The sequence below is a fragment of the Heterodontus francisci genome, unplaced genomic scaffold (assembly GCF_036365525.1).
Source record: "Heterodontus francisci isolate sHetFra1 unplaced genomic scaffold, sHetFra1.hap1 HAP1_SCAFFOLD_329, whole genome shotgun sequence".
NCBI lineage: Eukaryota > Metazoa > Chordata > Chondrichthyes > Heterodontiformes > Heterodontidae > Heterodontus > Heterodontus francisci.
In genome coordinates this window covers 1633130-1654275 of record NW_027140434.1, presented here as the reverse complement: position 1 = coordinate 1654275, position 21146 = coordinate 1633130, and the positions used below count along the sequence as shown (strand labels likewise).

Genomic DNA, 21146 nt, shown 5'->3' with positions numbered 1-21146 from the left:
GGGCTGGAGGAGGTGACAGAGATAGGGAGGGTTGTTGAGGCTGGAGGAGGTGACAGATATAGGGAGGGTTGTCGGGGCTGGAGGAGAGTGCTGCACAGTCAGTACAGAGGCAGCGATTCACTGCCAGAGCGTTAGCACTGAGGGAATGCTGCATTGTTGGAGTGTCAGTACTGAGGGAGCTTCTCACTGTTTGTGGGTCAGTACTGAGGGAGTGCTGCAGTGTTGGAGTGTCTGCATTGAGGGTGCGCCGCCCTGTCGGAGGGTCAGTAATGAGGTTGTGCTGCACTGTTGGCCTAGCCGTTTATTAGATGTGAATCTGTGAGGGATTCCACCTGCTCTGCCACATCCAAAATCAACACGCAGAGCACCTGGAAGGACAAGGGCAGCCAAACTTGGTCACACCATCACTTCCAACTTCCCCTCCAAGTCCCATGTCCCATTCTGACTTGGTGATTAGTGGCCATTCCTTCACAACCTCAACAGCAGAGAAACACCAACAAATGCAAGAACAACCTCAAGAGGAGAAAGAACACCAACAGATTCAACAACAACCTCAACAGGGGAGAAACACCAGCAAATTCAACAACAATCTCAAGACCATAGAAAGACCAACAAATTCAACAACATCTTGAATAGGGAAAATGCACCAACAAATTCAACAACAACTTGAACAGGGGAAAACACCAACAAATTCAACAACAACCTCAACAGGGGAAAACACCAATAAATTCAACAACAACCTCAAAAGGAGAAAAACGCCAACAAATTGAAAAACAATCTCAACCGGGGAAATACACCAACAAACTCAACAACAACCTCAACAGGAAAGAAACATCAACAAACTTCAACAACATCTCGAATAGGGAAAGAACAGCAACAAATTCAACAACAACCTCAAGAGGTGAGAAACACCAACAAATTCAACAAAAACCTCCAGGTGAAAACACCAAAATATTCAACAGCACAATTAGTCAGAGATAAAGCACCAACACAGTTAACAACAACCTCAACAGAAGAAAAACACCAACAGATTCATCAACAGCTTGAACAGGGAAAGAACACCAACAAACTCAAAAACAAACTCAACAGGAAACACCAACAAATTCAACAAGAACTTGAATGGAGTAACAACACCAAAAAATTCAACAGTAACCTCAACAGAATAGAAACACCAATAAATGCACCAACAACCTCAAGGAGAAACACCACCAAATTCAACAACAACCTCAACAGCAAAGAAGCACCAAATTCATCAACACCTTCAGTCAGAGAAAAAAACACCAACACACTTAACAACAACCTCAACATGAGAAAAACGGCAACAAATTCAACAACAACTTGAACAGGGAAAGCGCACCAACAAATTCAAAAACAACCTCAACATGAGCGAAACACCAACAAATTCAACAACAACGTGAACAGGGAAAGAACACCAACAAATACAATAACAACGTGAACAGGGAAAGAGAACCAACAAATAGAACAACCACCTCAAGAGCGGAGAAACAACAACAAATTAAATAACAATCTCAACAGGAGAAAAACAACAGCAAATTCAACAACACCTTCAACCATAGAAAAAACACCAATAACTTTAACAACAACGTCAACAGGGGAAAACCAGCAATTTCAACAACCTCAACAAAAATGCACCAACAAATTCAACAAAAATCTCAACAAGAGAGAAACACCAAGAAATTCAACAACAACCTCAACAGCAGAGAAACATCAACAAATGCACTAACAAGCTCAAGAAGAAACACCAACATATTCAACAACAACCTCAAGAGGACCGAAATACCAACAAATTCAATAACAGCATGAATGGAGAGAGAACACCAAACAATTCATCAAGAACCTCAACAGCAGAGAAACACCAACAAATGCGCCAACAAACGCCAGGAGAAACACTAACAAATTCAACAATAACCTCAAGAGATGAGAAACACCAACAAATTCAACAACTGGAACAGGAAAAGAGCATCAACAAATTCAACTGCAACTTGAGCCGGGTAAGAACACCAACAAATTCAACAAAAACCTCAACCGGAGTAAAATAACAACAAATACATCAGCAACCTCAACAGGAGAAAAACAACAGCAAGTTGAACAACACCTTCAGCTGGAGAAAAAAACACCAACACCATTAACAACAACCTCATCTGGGGAAAAATACCAGCAATTTCAACAACCTCCACAAAAAAGCACCAACAAATTCAACAACACCTTCAGCCGGAGAAAAAACACCAACAAATTCAACAACAATCTCAACAGGAGAGAAACACCAAAAAATACAAGAACAACCTCAACAGGAGATAATCACCAACAAATAAAACAACCTCAACAGGAGTGAAATACGAACAAATTCAACAACAACCTCAACAGCAGAGAAACACCAAAAAATTCAACAACAACCTCAACAGGAGAGAACACCAACAAATTCAACAACAACTTGAATGGAGAAAGAACACCAAAAAAATTCATCACGAACCTCAACAGGAGAAAAACACCAACAAATTCAATAATAACCTCAACAGCAGATAAACACCAACTATTAGAGAGGATTCTTCGGGACAGGATTTACTCCCATTTGGAAACAAACAAACTTATTAGCAAGAGACAGCATGGTTTTGTGAAGGGGAGGTTTTGTCTCACTAAATTGATTGAGTTTTTTGAGGAAGTGACAAAGATGATTGATGAAGGAAGGGCAGTGGATGTTATCTATATGGACTTCAGTAAAGCCTTTGACAAGGTCCCACATGATTGGTACAAAAGGTGAAGTCGCAAGTGATCAGAGGTGAGCTGGCAAGATGGATACAGAACTGGCTCAGTCATAGAAGACAGAGGGTATCAGTGGAAGGGTGTTTTTCTGAATGGAGGGATGTGACTAGTGGTGCTCCACAGGGATCTGTGCTGGGACCTTCACTGCTTGTAGTATATAGAAATGATTTGGAGGAAAATGTAGTTGGTCTGATTAGTAAGTTTGTGGACGACACAAAGGCTGGTGGATAATGATGATGATTGTCAGAGGATACACCAGGATATAGATATGTTGGAGACTTGGGCAAAGAAATGGCAGATGGAGTTTAATCCGGACAAATGTGAGGTAATGCATTTTGGAAGGTCTAATGCAGGTGGGAGGTATGCAGTAAATGGCAGAACCCTTAGGAGTATTGACAGGCAGAGAGATCTGGGCATACGGGTCCACAGGTCACTGAAAATGGCAATGCAGATGGATAAGGTAGTCAAGAAGGCATACGGCATACTTGCCTTCATCGGTCGGGGCATAGAGTATAAAAATTGGCAAGTCATGTTGCAGCTGTACAGAATCTTAGTTTAGAATATTGCGTGCAATTCTGGTCGCCACACTACCAGAAGGACGTGGAGGCTTTGGAGAGGGTACAGAGGAGGTTTACCAGGATGTTGCCTGGTCTGGAGGGCATTAGCTATGAGGAGAGGTTGGAAAAACTCGGATTGTTTTCACTGGAACGGCGGAGGTGGAGGGGCGACATGATAGAGGTTTACAAAGTTATGAGCGGCATGGACAGAGTGGATATTCAGAAGCTTTTTCCCAGGGTGGAAGAGTCAGTTACTAGGGGACATATGTTTAAGGTGAGAGGGGCAAAGTTTAGAGGGGATGTGCGAGGCAAGTTCTTTACACAGAGGGTGGTGAGTGCCGGGGGAGGTGGTGGAAGCAGATACGATAGCGACGTTTAAGAGACATCTTGACAAATACATGAATAGCAAGGGAATAGAGGGATATGGGCCCCAGAAGTGCAGAATGTTTTAGTTCAAACAGGCATCAAGATCGGCGCAGGCTTGGAGGGCCGAATGGCCTGTTCCTGTGCTGTACTACAAAGAACAAAGAACAAAGAAAATTACAGCACAGGAACAGGCCCTTCGGCCCTCCAAGCCTGCGCCGATCCAGATCCTCTATCTAAACATGTCGCCTATTTTCTAAGGGTCTGTATCTCTTTACTTCCTGCTCATTCATGTATCTGTCTAGATACATCTTAAAAGACGCTATCGTGCCCGCATCTACCACCTCCGCTGGCAACGCATTCCAGGCACCCACCACCCTCTGCGTAAAGAACTTTCCACGCATTTCCCCCCTAAACTTTTCCCCTCTCACTTTGAACTCGTGACCCCTCGTAATTGAATCCCCCACTCTGGGAAAAAGCTTCTTGCTGTCCACCCTGTCTATACCTCTCATGATTTTGTACACCTCAATCAGGTCCCCCCTCAACCTCCGTCTTTCTAATGAAAATAATCCTAATCTACTCAACCGCTCTTCATATCTAGCGCCCTCCATACCAGGCAACATCCTGGTGAACCTCCTCTGCACCCTCTCCAAAGCATCCGCATCCTTTTGGTAATGTGGCGACCAGAGGAGGTTTGTTCTTTGAATGCACCAACAACCTCAAGGACATACACCAACAAATTCAAGAACAACATCAAGAGGAGGGGAACACCAATAAATTCAACAACAGCTTGAACAGGGAAAGAACACCAACTAATTCAACAACAACATCAAGAGGAGAGAAACACCAACAAATACAACAACAACCGGAACGGGGGAAGAACACCAACACATTCAACAACAACTTTAGTCAGAGAAAAACACCAACACATTTTCCAACAACCTCAACAGGAGGAAAACACAAACAATTTCAAAAACCTCAGCAGGAGAATAACAAGAACAATTTCAACAACATGAACGGAGAAAGAACACAAAACAATTAATCAAGAACAACAAATAATTCATCAAGTACCTAAACAGGAGAAAAACACCAACAAAGTCAATAATAACCTCAACAGCAGAGAAACAACAATGAATGCACCAACTACCTCAAGGACAAACACCAACAAATTCAACAACAGCCTCAAGAGGACAGAAGACCACCAACAAATTCAACAAAATCTTGAACAGGGAAAGAACACCAACTTTTACAACAACCTCAACAGGAGAAAAGCACCAACAAATTCAACAACAACCTCAACAGCAGAGAAAAACCAAGAAATGCACAACAACCTCAAGAGGAGAGAAGCACCAACAACTTCAACAACAATTTGAATGCAGGAAGAACATCAACAAATTCAACAACAACCTCAACAGCAGAGAAACACCAACAAATTCAACAGCAACGTGAACAGGGAAGGAACACCAACAAATGCAACAACAACCTCAACAGAAGAGAAGCACCAAAAAATTCATCAACACATTCAGTCAGAGAAAAAAACACGAACACATTTAACAACAACCTCAAAAGGGAAAAACACCAAGAAATTCAACAACACCGACCTTTCATCGCAGAACAAACACCTACACATTTAACAACAAAATGAACAGGAGGAAAACACCAACAATTTCAAAAACTTCAAGAGGAGATAAAGACCAGCAAATTCAACAACATGAATGGAGAAAGAAAACAAAATAATTCATCAAGGAGCTCAACAGGAGAAAAACAGCAACAAATTCAACAACACTTGAACGGAGAAAGAACACCAACAAATTCAACAATAACCTCAACAGCAGAGAAGCACCAATGAATGCACAAACAACCTCAAGTAGAAACACCAACAATTTCAACAACAACCTTAAGAGGAGAGAAACAACAACAAATTCAACTACAACCTCAAGAGGAGGGAAACAACATCAAATTCAACAGCAACTTGAACAGGGAAAAGCACCAACAAATTCAACAACAACCTCAACATGAGAGAAACACCATAAAAATTCAGCAACAACGTGAACAGGGAAACAGCACCAACCAATACAACAGCAACCTCAACAGAAGAGAAACACCAGAAAAATTCACCAACACCTTCAGTCAGAGAAAAAACACCAACACACTTAACAACAACCTCAACAGGGGAAAAACTCCAATTTCAACAATCTCAACGGAAAAGAAACACCAACAAATTCAACAATGAACTCAACAGGAGAAAATCACCAACAAATACAACAACAATCTCAACAGGGGAGAAACGCCAAAAAATACAATAACAACCGCAACAGGAGAAAAACACCAACAAATTCAACAATAGTCTCAACAGGGGAGAAACGCCAAAAAATACAATAACAACCGCAACAGGAGAAAAACATCAACAAATTCAACAACAACCTCAACAGCAGAGAAACACCAACCAATTCAACAACCACAACAGGAGAAAAACACAAACAAATTCAACAACAACTTGAAGGGAGGAAGAACAACACATTCAACAACAACTTTAGTCGGAGCAAAAACACCAGCACATTTAACAACAACCTCAACAGCAGGAAAACACCACCAATTACAAAAACCTCAACAGGAGAGAAACACCAACAATTACAACAACATGAATGGAGAAAGAACACAAAATAATGAATCAAGAACACCAAATAATTCATCATCAACCTCAACAGCAGAGAAACACCATCAAATGCAACAACTACCTCAACAGGAGAAAAACACCAACAAATTCAAGAACAACTAGAACGGAGAAAGAGCAGCAACATATTCAACAGCAACTTCAACAGCAGAGAAAAACCAACAAATGCAAGAGCAACCTCAAGGAGAAACATCAACAAATTCAACAACAACCTCAACAGTAGAGAAACACCAACAATTAGACCAACAAACTCCAGAAGAGAAACAACAACAAATTCAACAACAACCTCAAAAGGAGAAAAGCATTAACAAATTCAATAACAACCTCAACAGAAGAAAAGCACCAACAAATTCAACAACCTCGAGGAGAGAAATGCCAAAAATACAACAACAACCTCAACAGGAGAAAAACGGCAACAAATTCAACAACAAGTTTAACAGGAAAGAAACATGAACAAATTCATCAACAACTTGAACAGGGAAAGAACACCACCAAAGCCAACATCAACCTCAACAGCAGAGAAGCACCAACAAATTTAAAAACAACTTCAGGAGAAAAACAGCAACAAATACAACAACAACATCAATTGGAGAAAGTCACCAACAAATTCACCAACCTCCAGGTATAAACACCAACAAATTCAACAACAGCTTTAGTCAGAGAAAGAACACCAACACATTTAACAACAACTTGGACAGGGGAAGGATGTGGAAGCTTTGGAAAGGGTGCAGAGGAGATTTACTAGGATGTTGCCTGGTATGGAAGGAAGGTCTTACGAGGAAAGGCTGAGGGACTTGGGGTTGTTTTCGTTAGAGAGAAGGAGGAGGAGAGGTGACTTAATAGAGACATACAAGATAATCAGAGGGTTAGATAGGGTGGATAGTGAGAGTCTTTTTCCTCGGATGATGATGGCAAACACGAGGGGACATAGCTTTAAGTTGAGGGGTGAAAGATATAGGACAGATGTCAGAGGTAGTTTCTTTACGCAGAGAGTAGTAGGGTAGTGGAACGCCCTGCCTGCAACAGTAATAGACTCGCCAACTTTAAGGGCATTTAAGTGGTCATTGGATAGACATATGGATGAAAATGGAATAGTGTAGGTCAGATGGTCGGCGCAACATCGAGGGCCGAAGGGCCTGTACTGCGCTGTAATGTTCTAAATTCTAAATTCTAAAACTCAGCATGAGACAAACACCGACAAACTCAACAACAACTTCAATAGGAGAAAAATAACAAATTCAACAACAACTTGAGTGGAGAAAGAACACCAACACATTCAACAATAACCTCAACTAGGGAGAAACACCAACGAATTTAAGAGCATCTTCAGAAGAAGAACAACAAATACAACACAAACCTCCAGGTGAAAACACCCAAAAATTCAACAGCACCTTTCGTCGGAGAAAAAACATCAACACATTTAACAACAACCTCAACAGGAAAGAAACACCAGCAGATTCAATAACAACCTCAACAGGAGAGAAACATCAACAATTTCAACAACAACATGAACAGGGAAAAAATACCAACAAATTCAACAACCTGAACATGAGGCAAACACCGACAAACTCAACAATAACTTCAACAGGAGAGAAACACCAACAAATTCAACAACCTCAACAGGAGAACAACAACAAATGCAACAACAACCTCAACAGGAGAAAAGTAACAACAAATTCAACAACAACTTCAGTGGAGAAAGAACACCAACAAATTCAACATCAATCTCAATAGAGAAAAACACACAAATTCAACAACAATTTCAACAGGCAAAGAACACCAACAAATTCAACAACAACATGAACAGGGAAGGAACACCAACAAGTTCATCAACAACCTCAAGAGGAGAGAAACATCAGCAACTTCAACAGCAGCTTGAACGGAGACAGAACAACAACAAATTCAACAACATGAATGGAGAAAGAACACAAAATAATTCATCAAGGAGCTCAACAGGAGTAAAACACCAACAATTTCACAACAACTTGAACGGGGAAAGAACTCAAAACAAATTCAATGATAACCTCAACAGCAGAGAAGCAGCAATGAATACACAAACAACCTCAAGGAGAAACACCAACAATTTCAACAAAAACCTTAAGAGGAGAGAAACACCAACAAATTAAACAACAACCTGAATGGAGAAAGAACAGCAACAAATTCAATAACATCAGCAGCAGAGAAACACGAACAAATGCACCAAAAGCTCAAAGAGAAACAACAACAAATTCAACAACAACCCCAAGAGGAGGGAAACAACATCAAATTCAACAACAACTGGAACAGGGAAAAAGCACCAACAAATTCAACAACAACCTCAACATGAGAGAAACACCAAAGAAATTCAGCAACTACGTGAACAGGGAAACAACACCAACCAATACAACAGCAACCTCAACAGAAGAGAAACACCAGAAAAAATCACCAACACCTTCAGTCAGAGAAAAAACACCAACACACTTAACAACAACCTCAACAGGGGAAAAACTCCAATTTCAACAATCTCAACGGAAAAGAAACACCAACAAATTCAACAACAAACTCAACAGGAGAAAATCACCAACAAATACAACAACAATCTCAACAGGGGAGAAACGCCAAAAAATACAATAACAACCGCAACAGGAGAAAAACACCAACAAATTCAACAACAACCTCAACAGCAGAGAAACACCAACCAATTCAACAACCACAACAGGAGAAAAACACAAACAAATTCAACAACAACTTGAAGGGAGGAAGAACAACACATTCAACAACAACTTTAGTCGGAGCAAAAACACCAGCATATTTAACAACAACCTCAACAGCAGGAAAACACCACCAATTACAAAAACCTCAACAGGAGAGAAACACCAACAATTACAACAACATGAATGGAGAAAGAACACAAAATAATGAATCAAGAACACCAAATAATTCATCATCAACCTCTACAGCAGAGAAACACCATCAAATGCAACAACTACCTCAACAGGAGAAAAACACCAACAAATTCAAGAACAACTTGAACGGAGAAAGAGCAGCAACAAATTCAACAGTAATTTCAACAGCAGCTTGAACGGAGACAGAACACCAACAAATTCAACAACAACCTTAACAGCAGAGAAACACCAACAAATTCAACAACCTCAACGGGAGAGAAACACCAACAAATTCAATAACAACCTCAAGAGGAGGGAAACACCAAAAATACAATAACAATCTCAACAGGAGGAAAAAACCGACAATTTCAACAACAACTTGACCAGGGAAAGTACACCAACAAATTCAACAACACCTTTAGGCAGAGAACGAGCACCAACATGTTTAACAATAAGTTGAACAGGGTCAGAAAACCAACAAACTCAACAACAACCTCAACAGAAGGAAAACACCAACAAATACAATAACAACCTCAACAGCAGAGAAACACCAACAAATTCAACAACAGCTTCAACAGGAGAGAAACACCAACAAATTCAACAACAACTTGAAAGGAGGAAGAACAACACATTCAACAACAACTTTAGTCGGAGCAAAAACATCAGCATATTTAACAACAACCTCAACAACAGGAAAACACCACCAATTACAAAAACCTCAACAGGAGAGAAACACCAACAATTACAACAACATGAATGGAGAAAGAACACAAAATAATGAATCAAGAACACCAAATAATTCATCATCAACCTCAACAGGAGAAAAACACCAACAAATTCAAGAACAACTTGAACGGAGAAAGAGCAGCAACAAATTCAACAGCAACTTCAACAGCAGCTTGAACGGAGACAGAACACCAACAAACTCAACAACAACCTTAACAGCAGAGAAACACCAACAAATTCAACAACCTCAACGGGAGAGAAACACCAACAAATTCAATAACAACCTCAAGAGGAGAGAAACACCAAAAATGCAATAACAATCTCAACAGGAGGAAAAAACCGACAATTTCAACAACAACTTGACCAGGGAAAGAACACCAACAAATTCAACAACACCTTTAGGCAGAGAACGAGCACCAACATGTTTAACAACAAGTTGAACAGGGACAGAAAACCAACAAACTCAACAACAACCTCAACAGAAGGGAAACACCAACAAATGCAATAACAACCTCAACAGCAGAGAAACACCAACAAATTGAACAACAACTTCAACAGGAGAGAAACACCAACAAATTCAACAACAACCTCAAGAGGAGACAAACACCAAAAATACAATAACAATCTCAACAGGAGAAAAACCCAACAATTCCAACAACAACCTTAACAGGAGAGAAGCAACAAATTCAACAACAACTTGAATAGGGAACGAACACCAACAAATCAAACATCAACCTCAACAGCAGAGAAACACCAAGAAATTTAAGACCAACTTCAGGAGAAGAACAGCAACAAATACAACAATAAACTCAACAGAAGAACCCTAACAAATTCAACAACAACATCAACAGAAGAACGCCAACAAATTCAACAAAAACTGAACAGAACCCCAACAAATTCAATCACAACCTCAACAGAGAAAAACACACAAATTCAACAACAACTTGAACAGGGAAAGAGCACCAACAAATTCAACAACCACCTGAGCAGGAGAACAAAATCAACAAATTCAACAACAACATCAACAGGAAATAAACAGCAACAAATTCAACAACAACCTGAACAAGCGAGAAGCACCAACAAATTCAGTAACAAACTCAGCATGAGACAAACACCGACAAACTCAACAACAACTTCAATAGGAGAAAAATAACAAATTCAACAACAACTTGAGTGGAGAAAGAACACAACAAATTCAACAACAATCTCAGAGAAAAATACACAAACTCAACAACAACTTGAACAGGTAAAGAACACCAACAAATTCAGCAGCAACCTCAACTGGAGAAGAACAATAACAAATTCACCACCTCAACAGGAAAAAAATAACATCAAATTCAACAACACCTTGAGTGGAGAAAGGACACCAACAAATTCAACAACAATTTGAACAGGGAAAGAGCACCAACAAATTCAACAAGAACCTCAGCAGGAGAGAAGCACCAACAAATTCAACAACCTCAACAGCAAAGAAACACCAACACATTTAACAACAACCTCAACAGGAGAAAAACACCTACAAATTCAACAACAACCTTAACAGGAGAGAAGCACCAACAAATTCAATTACAACCTGAACGGGAGACAAACACCAACAAATTCAGCAACAACCTCAACAGAAGAAAAACACCACAAATTTCAACAACCTCAACAGGAAGAAACACCAGTAAATTCAACAACAACATGAACAAAGAAAGAGCGGAACAAATTCAGCAACAACCTCACCAGGAGGAAAACACCAACAAATTCAACAGTTTCGTTCGAAGAAAAAACACCAACACATTTAACAACAATATGAAGAGGATAAAAACACCAACAAATTCAGCAACAACTTCAGCAGAAGAAAAACTCCAAATTCATTAACAACGTCAACAGGAGAGAATCACCAGCAAATGCAACAGCATGACCAGGGTGAAATACCAACAATTTCACCAGCAATTTCAGGGGAGAAACCAAGAAAAACAACAACCTCAGCAGGTAAAAAAGCACCAAATTCAACAGCACGCTCTGCAGGGCAAAAACACCAACAAACACAAAAACCTCCTCAGCACAGCAGAAACACCAAATACAACAACATCTTCAGCAGGGCAGAAACACCAACAACTGCAGCAACAACTTTGGAAGGAGAAAAGCACCGACAAGTTCAAAAGCAACGTCTGCAGGAGAAACACAGAAAATTCATAAACAACTGTCGGTGGAGAAAAACACCAAGAAATATAGCAACATCTCGGGAAAAACACCAACAAATGCACCAACAACTTGAAGGGCAAAACATCAACATCACCCTTGGCAGGAGCAAAAACAGTTAACTTCAACAACATCTTCAGCAAGCGAAAAGCACCAACAAATGCAACAACAACTGGGAAAGTACCCCATCTGTGGCACAGGCCGCGCTGCACTCTGGGAGGAGGCTCCGCACATGCGCATCTCCACAGGCGCGTTAACCGCCGCTTTTTTTCATTCTCCCGCGGTCAGACTTTCAAGTTTCCTCGAATGAGATCGAGAACTGAATCCGCTTCTCCTTTTCCTTTCAGCTGCTTTTTGCAGAAATAAACGGTTGGTGGATGACATCACGCAAACATGGCGGCTGATGACGCGGTGTTCCCGCCCTCCGCGTCACTGATGATTGGCTGCTTTGCCCCACGTGTCTAGAGGTCAAAGGTGTCGAAAGCTGCCTCCAGCCTCCGTGCAGCCGTGGTTCGGGCGGCATGTGACCACCCGGGGTGGGGGAGGGACCAGCTCCAAACTCTTAAAGGGACCCTGCACCACCAGAACTGCCCCAAACTCTTAAAAGGACCACACTTGGACAGACAGAGCAAGAGAGTTAGGGAACAAGTAATAGAGAGGGAAATAGAAAAGAGAGAGTGATGGGGCAGAGAGAGAGAGAGAGAGAGAGAGAGAGAAATGAGATTGAAAGAATAATACAGAGATGTAGAGACTGAGAGAAAATAGATGATAGGGAGAGAGTGACAGAGCAAGAGATGGTGAGAAATGGATGGAGAATTTCTTCAATTGGACAGAGATGGAGAGAGTGATAGAGAGATGTGAAGATAACTCAAAGACAATGGAAGGTGGAGAGTGAGGGAGAGGTAGAGTTTGAGAGTGAGGAACAGATAAATGGAAAGATAAATGTGAGGAGAGAGTAACAGAGCGAAAGAGATAGAGAGAGCCAAAGATGGAGACAGAGTGGGAAGGAAAATGAGAAATTAGAGGAAAAGAGCAGATACAGGGTGTACAGAAAGCATACGTTAACAGCAAAGAAAGTCTTGACGTGTCAAACAGTCATTTAATTGGGAGCACAAACAGACAAAAGGAACTTTATTCCCAGGTGAATCAGTGGAGTCAGACATATAAAAACAGATTACAGGTTAATGCCCAGATAAGCTTTATTAAAGATTAAAAGTTGCAGAGAGAAAACACTCAGTAATCCTTGTTGCAACCCATTGGACTCAATACAATGGTCCAAAAATATTATCACTGCCAATCAAACAATTTCATCAGCTCAACAGCGATTAGTGAAATGATCCATAAACAGCAGTGTTCCATGATTCAAGGAAGATGATAGAGCATAACTGAGAACATATAGCAATGTGTTTAACACAGCTTCCAGATCAATTACAAGATGAATTATATAATCAGTAACTTCAATCCCTACTGTTCGATCAAATCTGCCTTCCTAACTGTTGGTTCTGACTTCCCTTCACTTTCTCTCGCGTCATGCTGACCCCTGCCGCCCAAGTACAGAGTGTACACTCCTTCCTCCCCTTCCCCATAACCATCATGTCTTTATTCATCCACGGTGTCTCATTAGGGAATTAGTGAGCTCTTGGTTTTAAGTGAAACGCATTTATCCAGCTCACTGTTTGAAAAATTTCACATTGTTATTCTGCATCATTGCAGGGATTGACCTGGAGAATGAAGAGTTATTACTGGGAGTGATCTGGAGAATGAGGGATTATTATAGAGAGTGATATGGAGAATGAGGGATTATTATAGAGAGTGATCTGGAGAATGAAGGATTGTTATACGGATTGATCTGGAGAATGAGGGATTATTATAGAGAGTGATATGGAGAATGAGGGATTATTATAGAGAGTGATCTGGAGAATGAAGGATTGTTATACGGATTGATCTGGAGAATGAGGGATTATTATAGGGTTTGATCTGGAGAATGCAGGATTATTATAGAGAGTGATCTGGAGAATGAGGGATTATTATAGAGAGTGATCTGGAGATTGAGGGATTATTATAAAGAGTGATCAGGAGAATGAGGGATTATTACAGAGAGTGATCTGGAGAATGAGGGATTATTATAAAGAGTGATCAGGAGAATGCGGGATTATTATAAAGAGTGATCTGGAGAATGAGGGATTATTATAAAGAGTGATCTGGAGAATGAGGGATTATTACAGAGAGTGATCTGGAGAATGAGGGATTATTATAGAGAGTGATCAGGAGAATGCGGGATTATTATAGAGAGTGATCTGCAGAGTGAGGGATTATTATAGAGTGTGATCTGGAGAATGAGGGATTATTATAGAGAGTGATCTGGAGAATGAGGGGTTATTATAGAGAGTGATCTGGAGAATGAGGGATTATTATAGAGTGTGATCTGGAGAATGAGGGATTATTATAGAGAGTGATCTGGAGAATGAGGGATTATTATAGAGAGTGATCTGCAGAGTGAGGGATTATTATAGAGTGTGATCTGGAGAATGAGGGATTATTATAGAGAGTGATCTGGAGAATGAGGGATTATTATAGAGAGTGATCTGCAGAGTGAGGGATTATTATAGAGAGTGATCTGGAGAATGAGGGATTATTATAGAGAGTGATCTGGAGAATGAGGGATTATTATAGAGAGTGATCTGGAGAATGAGGGATTATTATAGAGAGTGATCTGGAGAATGAGGGATTATTATAGAGATTGATCTGGAGAATGAGGGATTATTATAGAGAGTGATCTGGAGAATGAGGGATTATTATCGAGAGTGATCTGGAGAATGAGGGATTATTATAGAGAGTGATCTGGAGAATGAGGGATTATTATAGAGAGTGATCTGGAGAATGAGGGATTATTATAGAGAGTGATCTGGAGAATGAGGGATTATTATAGAGATTGATCTGGAGAATGAGGGATTATTATAGAGATTGATCTGGGGAATGAGGGATTATTATAGAGAGTGATCTGGAGAATGAGGGATTATTATCGAGAGTGATCTGGAGAATGAGGATTATTATAGAAAGTGATCTGGAGAATGAGGGATTATTATAGAGAGTGATCTGGAGAATGAGGGATTATTATAGAGAGTGATCTGGAGAATGAGGGATTATTATAGAGAGTGATCTGGAGAATGAGGAATTATTATAGAGAGTGATCTGGAGAATCAGGGATTATTATAGAGAGTGATCTGGAGAATGTGGGATTATTATAGAGAGTGATCTGGAGAATGAGGGATTATTATAGAGAGTGATCTGGAGAATGAGGGATTATTATAGAGATTGATCTGGAGAATGAGGGAGTATTATAGAGAGTGATCTGGAGAATGAGGGATTATTATAGAAAGTGATCTGGAGAATGAGGGATTATTATAGAGAGTGATCTGGAGAATGAGGGATTATTATAGAGAGTGATCTGGAGAATGAGGGATTATTATAGAGAGTGATCTGGAGAATGAGGGATTATTATAGAGAGTGATCTGGAGAATGAGGGATTATTATAGAGAGTGATCTGGAGAATGAGGGATTATTATAGAGAGTGATCTGGAGAATGAGGAATTATTATAGAGAGTGATCTGGAGAATGAGGGATTATTATAGAGAGTGATCTGGAGAATGAGGGATTATTATAGAGAGTGATCTGCAGAACGCTGTATTATTAACAGAAGAAAATGGAAGTGGATAGATTTCTAGAGTAATGGAATGATTTGTACTGTTTTCCTGGGAATCGTGCATCTGCTATTTTTTCCAGTAAGGAGCCTCAATACAGTAGCCAGGGTAGCTGCATTCGATACAATAAATTCCGCTGGTTCCATCGCACATTCTGATGTTAAACCCGGCCTCGGCCACTTCTCCCAGCTTGTTTCGGACTATGGGGATCCGATTCATGTTATTATCATGTGGGTATAATTTACTGAAGACAAAATACTTCTGAATCTGCGCGCCGGCCCATGAGTGGCTAAAGGGTTGCTGGCCTAACGCGCCGAGGATCTCACAATTCTCATAGTCGCTGAAGCAGCTGCGGATGCAGGGGGTGTAGGTGGTGTAGAGAATGACACAGCCCACCTGCAGCCTGTTGTAGACGGGTCTGTTATTGATGATATTCTGAAGCAGAAGGGCTGCACTATCGCTGCGCCCATAATCCCAGTCCTCCTGAGTGAAGTGTAAGAGTTTACTCTCCGAGCACCGACTTCCTTGGTATGGGTAAACAGCGATGTAGTTTATTAATGGATTGTTCAGAAAGTAGTTCACACTGCCCTTGATAACTGGTCCTCCTGAATATGAGGGTACGAATTGTACATTCTGATTGATATTGGCACCGGTGCATTGTTCAGGAGTTAAAGCCATCAGGAAGGAGAACTGTCCTCCCCCCTCCATATCACTGGGCTCGGAGTCTGGCACTTGGCGGAATCTGGAAGGGACAAACACAAAGTGAGAGTCAAGGTAGGAATTGTGAATAAAATTCTCCCTGTGCCAGGTCAGTATGATGTGGATTATGGTCACAGACCAGAACCTGCCCTTTTTAAGGCCATACCTCATGGTGGAAGGAGGGAAACTGAGAGTTTAAATCATAGAGTCATACAGTAATACCGCACAGAAACAGGCCCTTCGGCCCATCGTGTCTGTGCCAGCCAGCAAGCACCTATCTATTCAAATCTCATTTTCCAGGACTTGGCCCGTAGACCTGTATGCTAATTTTGGTAATTATTTTCCGACATTGGAAAGGCCGGCACCGAATGAACTCATTCTGATGAAACAGAGAGAGAAAGAGACGGAAAGAGGGATGGGCGGGAGGGAGACAGAGCAAGGGAGGAACAGAGAGGGACAGAGAAAGAGAAGAAGAGGGACAAAGAGGAGGAGAGATGGACGGAGGGAGGGAGACAGATGATGTTAGGGTAGAATGGAGCAGGAGAGACAGAGTTAGAGAGAAAGAAACAAAGACAGAGGGAGGCAGAGCTCTGGAGACAGGTACTTAGAAACAGATAGAGACAGAAAAAGGGAGAACAAGATGGAGACATTTACAAATAGAGGCAGAGAGAGGGAACAGAGGCAGTGATAAACCGAAAAAGGATAGAGCAAGAGAGACAGGGGAGAGAGAGATGGACAGGCTGTTGAGCGGGGAGAGAGATGAGTGAGGAGAAAGAGAGTGAGAGATTAATAGCGGCAGGAAGTCAGAGATAAATAGAAAATCAGACAGAGAGAGAGAGCAAGAGAGAGATAGAGAGAGAGCGAGGAGAGAGAGGAGAGGGAGCGAGCGAGAAAGGAGTGGGGTCAGTGAGGGGGTCATTGATTGGAGTCATTGAGCGGGATCAGTGAGTTGAGTCAGTGAGTGGGGTCAGTGAGCTAGTCAAGAGCGGGGTCAGTGAGTGGGATTAGTGAGTGGGGTCAGTGAATGGAGCCAGTGGGTGGAGTCAGTGAGTGGGGTCAGTGAGTGGAATGATGAGTGGAGTCAGTGAGTGGGATCAGAGAGTTTAGTCAATGAATGGGGTCAGTGAGTGGGATCAATGAGTGGGGTCAGTGACTGGAGTCAATGAGTGGGGTCAGTGAGCGGGGTCAGTAAGTGGAGTCATTGAGCGGGGTCAGTGAGCCGGGTCAGTGAGTGGGGTCAGTGAGTGTGGTCAGCGAGTGAGGTCAGTCAGTGGAGTATCTGAGTGGGGTCAGTGAGCGGGGTCAGTGAGTGGAGTCATTGACCGGGGCCAGTGAGCGGGGTCAGTGAGTAGGGTCAGTGAGTGAAATCTTTGAGCGGGGTCAGTGAGTGGGGCCAGTGAGTTTAGTCAGTGAGTGGGGTCAGTGCGTGGGGTCAGTCAGTGGAGTCATTGAGCATGGTCAGTGAGTGTGGTCAGTGAGCGGGGTCAGTGAGTGGGGTCAGTGAGTGGGGTCAGTCAGTGGAGTCATTGAGCATGGTCAGTGAGTGTGGTCAGTGAGCGGGGTCAGTGAGTGGGGTCAGTAAGTGGGGCCAGTGAGTGGGGTCAGTGAGTGGGCGTCTGTGAGTGGAGTCGGTGAGCCTGGTCTGTGAGCGGAGTCAGTGTGCGGGGTCTGTAAGTGGAGTCGGTGTTCGGGGTTAGTGAGCGGAGTCAGTGAGCGGGGTAGTGAGTGGAGTCGGTGAGCGGGGTCTGTTAGTGGAGTCACTGAGTGAGGTCAGTGAGTAATTTTATTGATTAAGACTTTGAGTCCTTTCTCTCTCACCTTCCCCTCTCTGTTGTTCCATCGTCTTTCAATTTCACTGGACTCGGCCCTGCTCCCCCTCCTCACTGTGACAGAGTGGAGACTCCTCCCAGGATAATAGACCTGGGCCCTTGTCACAGCTCCAGACCATTCCCTGTACCAGCTGTCATTCTCCAGTTAAGTTCCAGCCTACCCCAGGCAAGGCGGGTGAGGCTGAACCCTGTGACTGGGAGCAGTCACCAGCTCTCCCAGCGGCTTTAACAAGGCTGACGTTAAATACACTTACTGTGAGACAATTTCAGCCAAGACATTGCCATTTAGTGCAGCCGCATCTGACTCAGGGATCCAGAACAGCACCAACATGAACAAGCAGAGAGTCCGCATTGTGGGATCTGCCAGCACACTCCAATTCCTGAAAGAGAGAGCAAAGCGATGAGGTCAGCAAAGGGCAGAGTGTCCAATTGAAAGCCCAGTCAGTGCGAGAGTGACAGAGAGTGAAATAGGGTGACAAAGATACAGAGAGAAAGATAGAGATCAAGTGATAGAAACTGAGAGAGAGAGAGAGAGAGAGACAGGGAGACAGAGAGAGATGGAGAGAGAGAGCGAGAGAGCGACAGAGAGAGAGGGCGAGACAGATAGAGATAGAGGGAGAGAGACAGGGAGATAGAGAGAGTGAGAGACAGGGAGAGAGAAAGAGACAGTCAAAAGTGACAGATAGGGAGACAGAGATAGACTCTTTCTCGAGCTGCCCTTTTAAGGTAAATGTTTGTTACCTCTCACCTCTGCTGGGAAAGAGGGATTTTCTACCCTGTAGTGACCGGCAATGACTACTTTACCACTTCTTTATTTCAGAAGAAAGCATTCTATTCTGGAATTTATGAGAATGGGTGTAGGATGGGTGTAATTGACATCTCTCGGTTTGAAGGGATTCTTCATTCTAAACAGACAATGTGGCCATGTTTGAATACACAAGCAGCGATGTTTTGCAAACTGTCCATTTTTTAAAACAATTGTAACGTCCGGTTGTTATAAGTCCTCAGTTTTAGTCCATTATGTTTAATCAGTGCAATTCTTGTTAGCGTGACAGCGATAACAAGGGTTGTATTGGGCTGGAGGAGGTTACAGCGACAGGGAGGGTTACAGCAACAGAGATGGGGAGGATTGTAGGGGTTGGAGCAAGTTACAGAGATAGGGGGCATTGCAGGGCCTGGAAGAGGTTACCAAGGTAGGGAACGTTGTAGATGTTGGAGGAGTTTACAGACAAAGGAAATGTCATAAGGGCTGCAGGAGGGTACAGAGAAAGTGAGGGTTGTAGGGACTGGAAGAGGTTACAGAGATAGAAAAGGTTTTAGGGGCTGGAGGAGGTTACAGAGACAGGATGTGTTGTAGGGCCTGGAGGAGATTACAGAGGCAGGAAGAGTTGCAAGGGCGGGAGGAAGTTATAGAGATAATGAGAGTCATAGGTGCTGGAGGAGGTTACAGAGAATGGGAGGATGGAAATGCAGGAGGAGATTGCTGCACAGTTAGTACAGAGGCAGTGATTCTCTGTCAAAGCGTCTGTACTGAGGGAGTGCTGCACTGTCAGAGGGTCAGTACTGAGGGAGTGATGCACTGTTGGAGGGTCAGTACTGAGGGAGTGCTGCATTGTCAGAGGGTCAGTACTGAAGGAGTGCTGCACCGTCAGAGGGTCAGTACTGGGGGAGTTCCACACTGTCCGAGGGTCAGTACTGAGGGAACACTGTGCTGTCGGATTGTCGGAACTGAGGGAACGCCACACTGTCAGAGGGTCAATACTCAGGGACTGCCGCACTGTCGCAGTGTCAGTACATGAGGGAGCACCGCACTGTTGGAGGGTTAGTATTGAGGGAGGGACGCTCTGCTGGAGTGTCAGTATCAAGGGAGCACTGCACTGTCAGAAGGTTAATATTGAGGGAGGGCCGCTCTGTCGCAGTGGCAGTACTGAGAGACCACCGCACAGTCGGAAGGTTAGTATTGAGGGAGTGCTGCACTGTCGGAGGCTCAGTGTTGAGGGAGTGCTGCACTGTCAGAGGGTCAGTACTGAGGGAGTGCCGCACTGTTGGAGGGTTAGTACTGAGGGAGCGCTGCACTGTTGGAGGGTTAGTACAGAGGGAGTGCCGCACTATTGGAGGGTTAGTACTGAGGGAGTGCCGCACAGTCTGAGGGTCAGTACTGAGGGAGTGCCGCACTGTCGGAGGGTCAGTACTGAGAGAGTGCTGCCCCATGCCAGCGATGCCCACATCCCAAGAATACATTTTACTATTCTCTACATGTCCTTATACAATGTCATCTACGATCAGCTGGCACCATGAAATATTCCACCCATTTTCTCTGTGATTATAATTTATACTTTACCTTCGATCAGTCTCTGCTGCTTCGAACACAAACAGTTGTCAGTCTAATGTTCACAATGGACGTCTGACAGGATGACAAGCACACTGTGATTTAAGTTCAACTCCTGTTGAATTAACCGCTGCCAAAATAAACCTGAGCAGATCCACCAGACGCTTTCTAAATCACAAGTGGGCTGTGATGAAAAGGGGTCAAGGATATACCACAATTCTGGGAAACTCTGACTAAACCCCATGTGGAGTAACTACATTCAGTTCTGTACACCAGAGCACAGAAAGCATCGTCCTTGCAAGGGGTGCTGTTCAGGTTCACTGCAATGATACCTGAGCAGAAGGAATTCAATGATCAGGACATTTTGGTGGAACTAGACTGGCATTCCCTTCAGTATAAAACAATAAAGTGTCATCTAATTGAGGCGTTTTAGATG

The 21146-nt window shown here is 42.7% G+C and overlaps 3 protein-coding genes across 3 annotated transcripts; 2 read left to right on the top strand and 1 right to left on the bottom strand.

Moving 5' to 3' along the window:
- The first annotated feature begins 6346 nt into the window (after positions 1–6346).
- LOC137359799 (putative uncharacterized protein DDB_G0285119) lies at positions 6347–9107 on the top strand. Its single transcript, XM_068025498.1, has 5 exons — positions 6347–6594; positions 6670–6997; positions 7672–8040; positions 8145–8333; positions 8550–9107. Exons 1-5 carry the CDS (start codon positions 6347–6349, stop codon positions 9105–9107), a joined length of 1692 nt encoding a protein of 563 aa, XP_067881599.1.
- A 140-nt stretch (positions 9108–9247) lies between these two features.
- LOC137359798 (nuclear transcription factor Y subunit gamma-like) lies at positions 9248–11828 on the top strand. The gene is made up of 3 exons (XM_068025497.1): positions 9248–9415; positions 9809–10275; positions 11360–11828. Exons 1-3 carry the CDS (start codon positions 9248–9250, stop codon positions 11826–11828), a joined length of 1104 nt encoding a protein of 367 aa, XP_067881598.1.
- A 3832-nt stretch (positions 11829–15660) lies between these two features.
- LOC137359801 (uncharacterized) lies at positions 15661–20830 on the bottom strand. Its single transcript, XM_068025500.1, has 3 exons — positions 20723–20830; positions 18636–18761; positions 15661–16595 (listed from the first exon to the last, which is right to left on the bottom strand). The coding sequence occupies exons 2-3, from the start codon at positions 18731–18733 to the stop codon at positions 15923–15925; spliced, it is 771 nt and encodes a 256-aa protein (XP_067881601.1). The 5' UTR covers positions 18734–18761; positions 20723–20830; the 3' UTR covers positions 15661–15922.
- Positions 20831–21146: the final 316 nt, after the last annotated feature.

What these genes read in the sequence shown, in the direction of transcription:
- LOC137359801 (XM_068025500.1), bottom strand. Translation starts at nt 18,733, where the DNA reads ATGCGGACTCTCTGCTTGTTCATGTTGGTGCTGTTCTGGATCCCTGAG. An exon ending in TTGGCTGAAATTGTCTCACA is followed by an intron (nt 16,596 to 18,635) that starts GTAAGTGTATTT and finishes TGTCCCTTCCAG; the next exon opens with ATTCCGCCAAGTGCCAGACT.
- LOC137359798 (XM_068025497.1), top strand. Translation starts at nt 9,248, where the DNA reads ATGAATGGAGAAAGAACACAAAATAATGAATCAAGAACACCAAATAAT. An exon ending in GAGCAGCAACAAATTCAACA is followed by an intron (nt 9,416 to 9,808) that starts GTAATTTCAACA and finishes ATTCAACAACAG; the next exon opens with CTTCAACAGGAGAGAAACAC. An exon ending in AGGAGAGAAACACCAAAAAT is followed by an intron (nt 10,276 to 11,359) that starts GCAATAACAATC and finishes CAATTTGAACAG; the next exon opens with GGAAAGAGCACCAACAAATT.
- LOC137359799 (XM_068025498.1), top strand. Translation starts at nt 6,347, where the DNA reads ATGGAGAAAGAACACAAAATAATGAATCAAGAACACCAAATAATTCAT. An exon ending in ACAACCTCAACAGGAGAAAA is followed by an intron (nt 8,041 to 8,144) that starts GTAACAACAAAT and finishes CAATTTCAACAG; the next exon opens with GCAAAGAACACCAACAAATT. An exon ending in CATCAAGGAGCTCAACAGGA is followed by an intron (nt 8,334 to 8,549) that starts GTAAAACACCAA and finishes CAATAACATCAG; the next exon opens with CAGCAGAGAAACACGAACAA.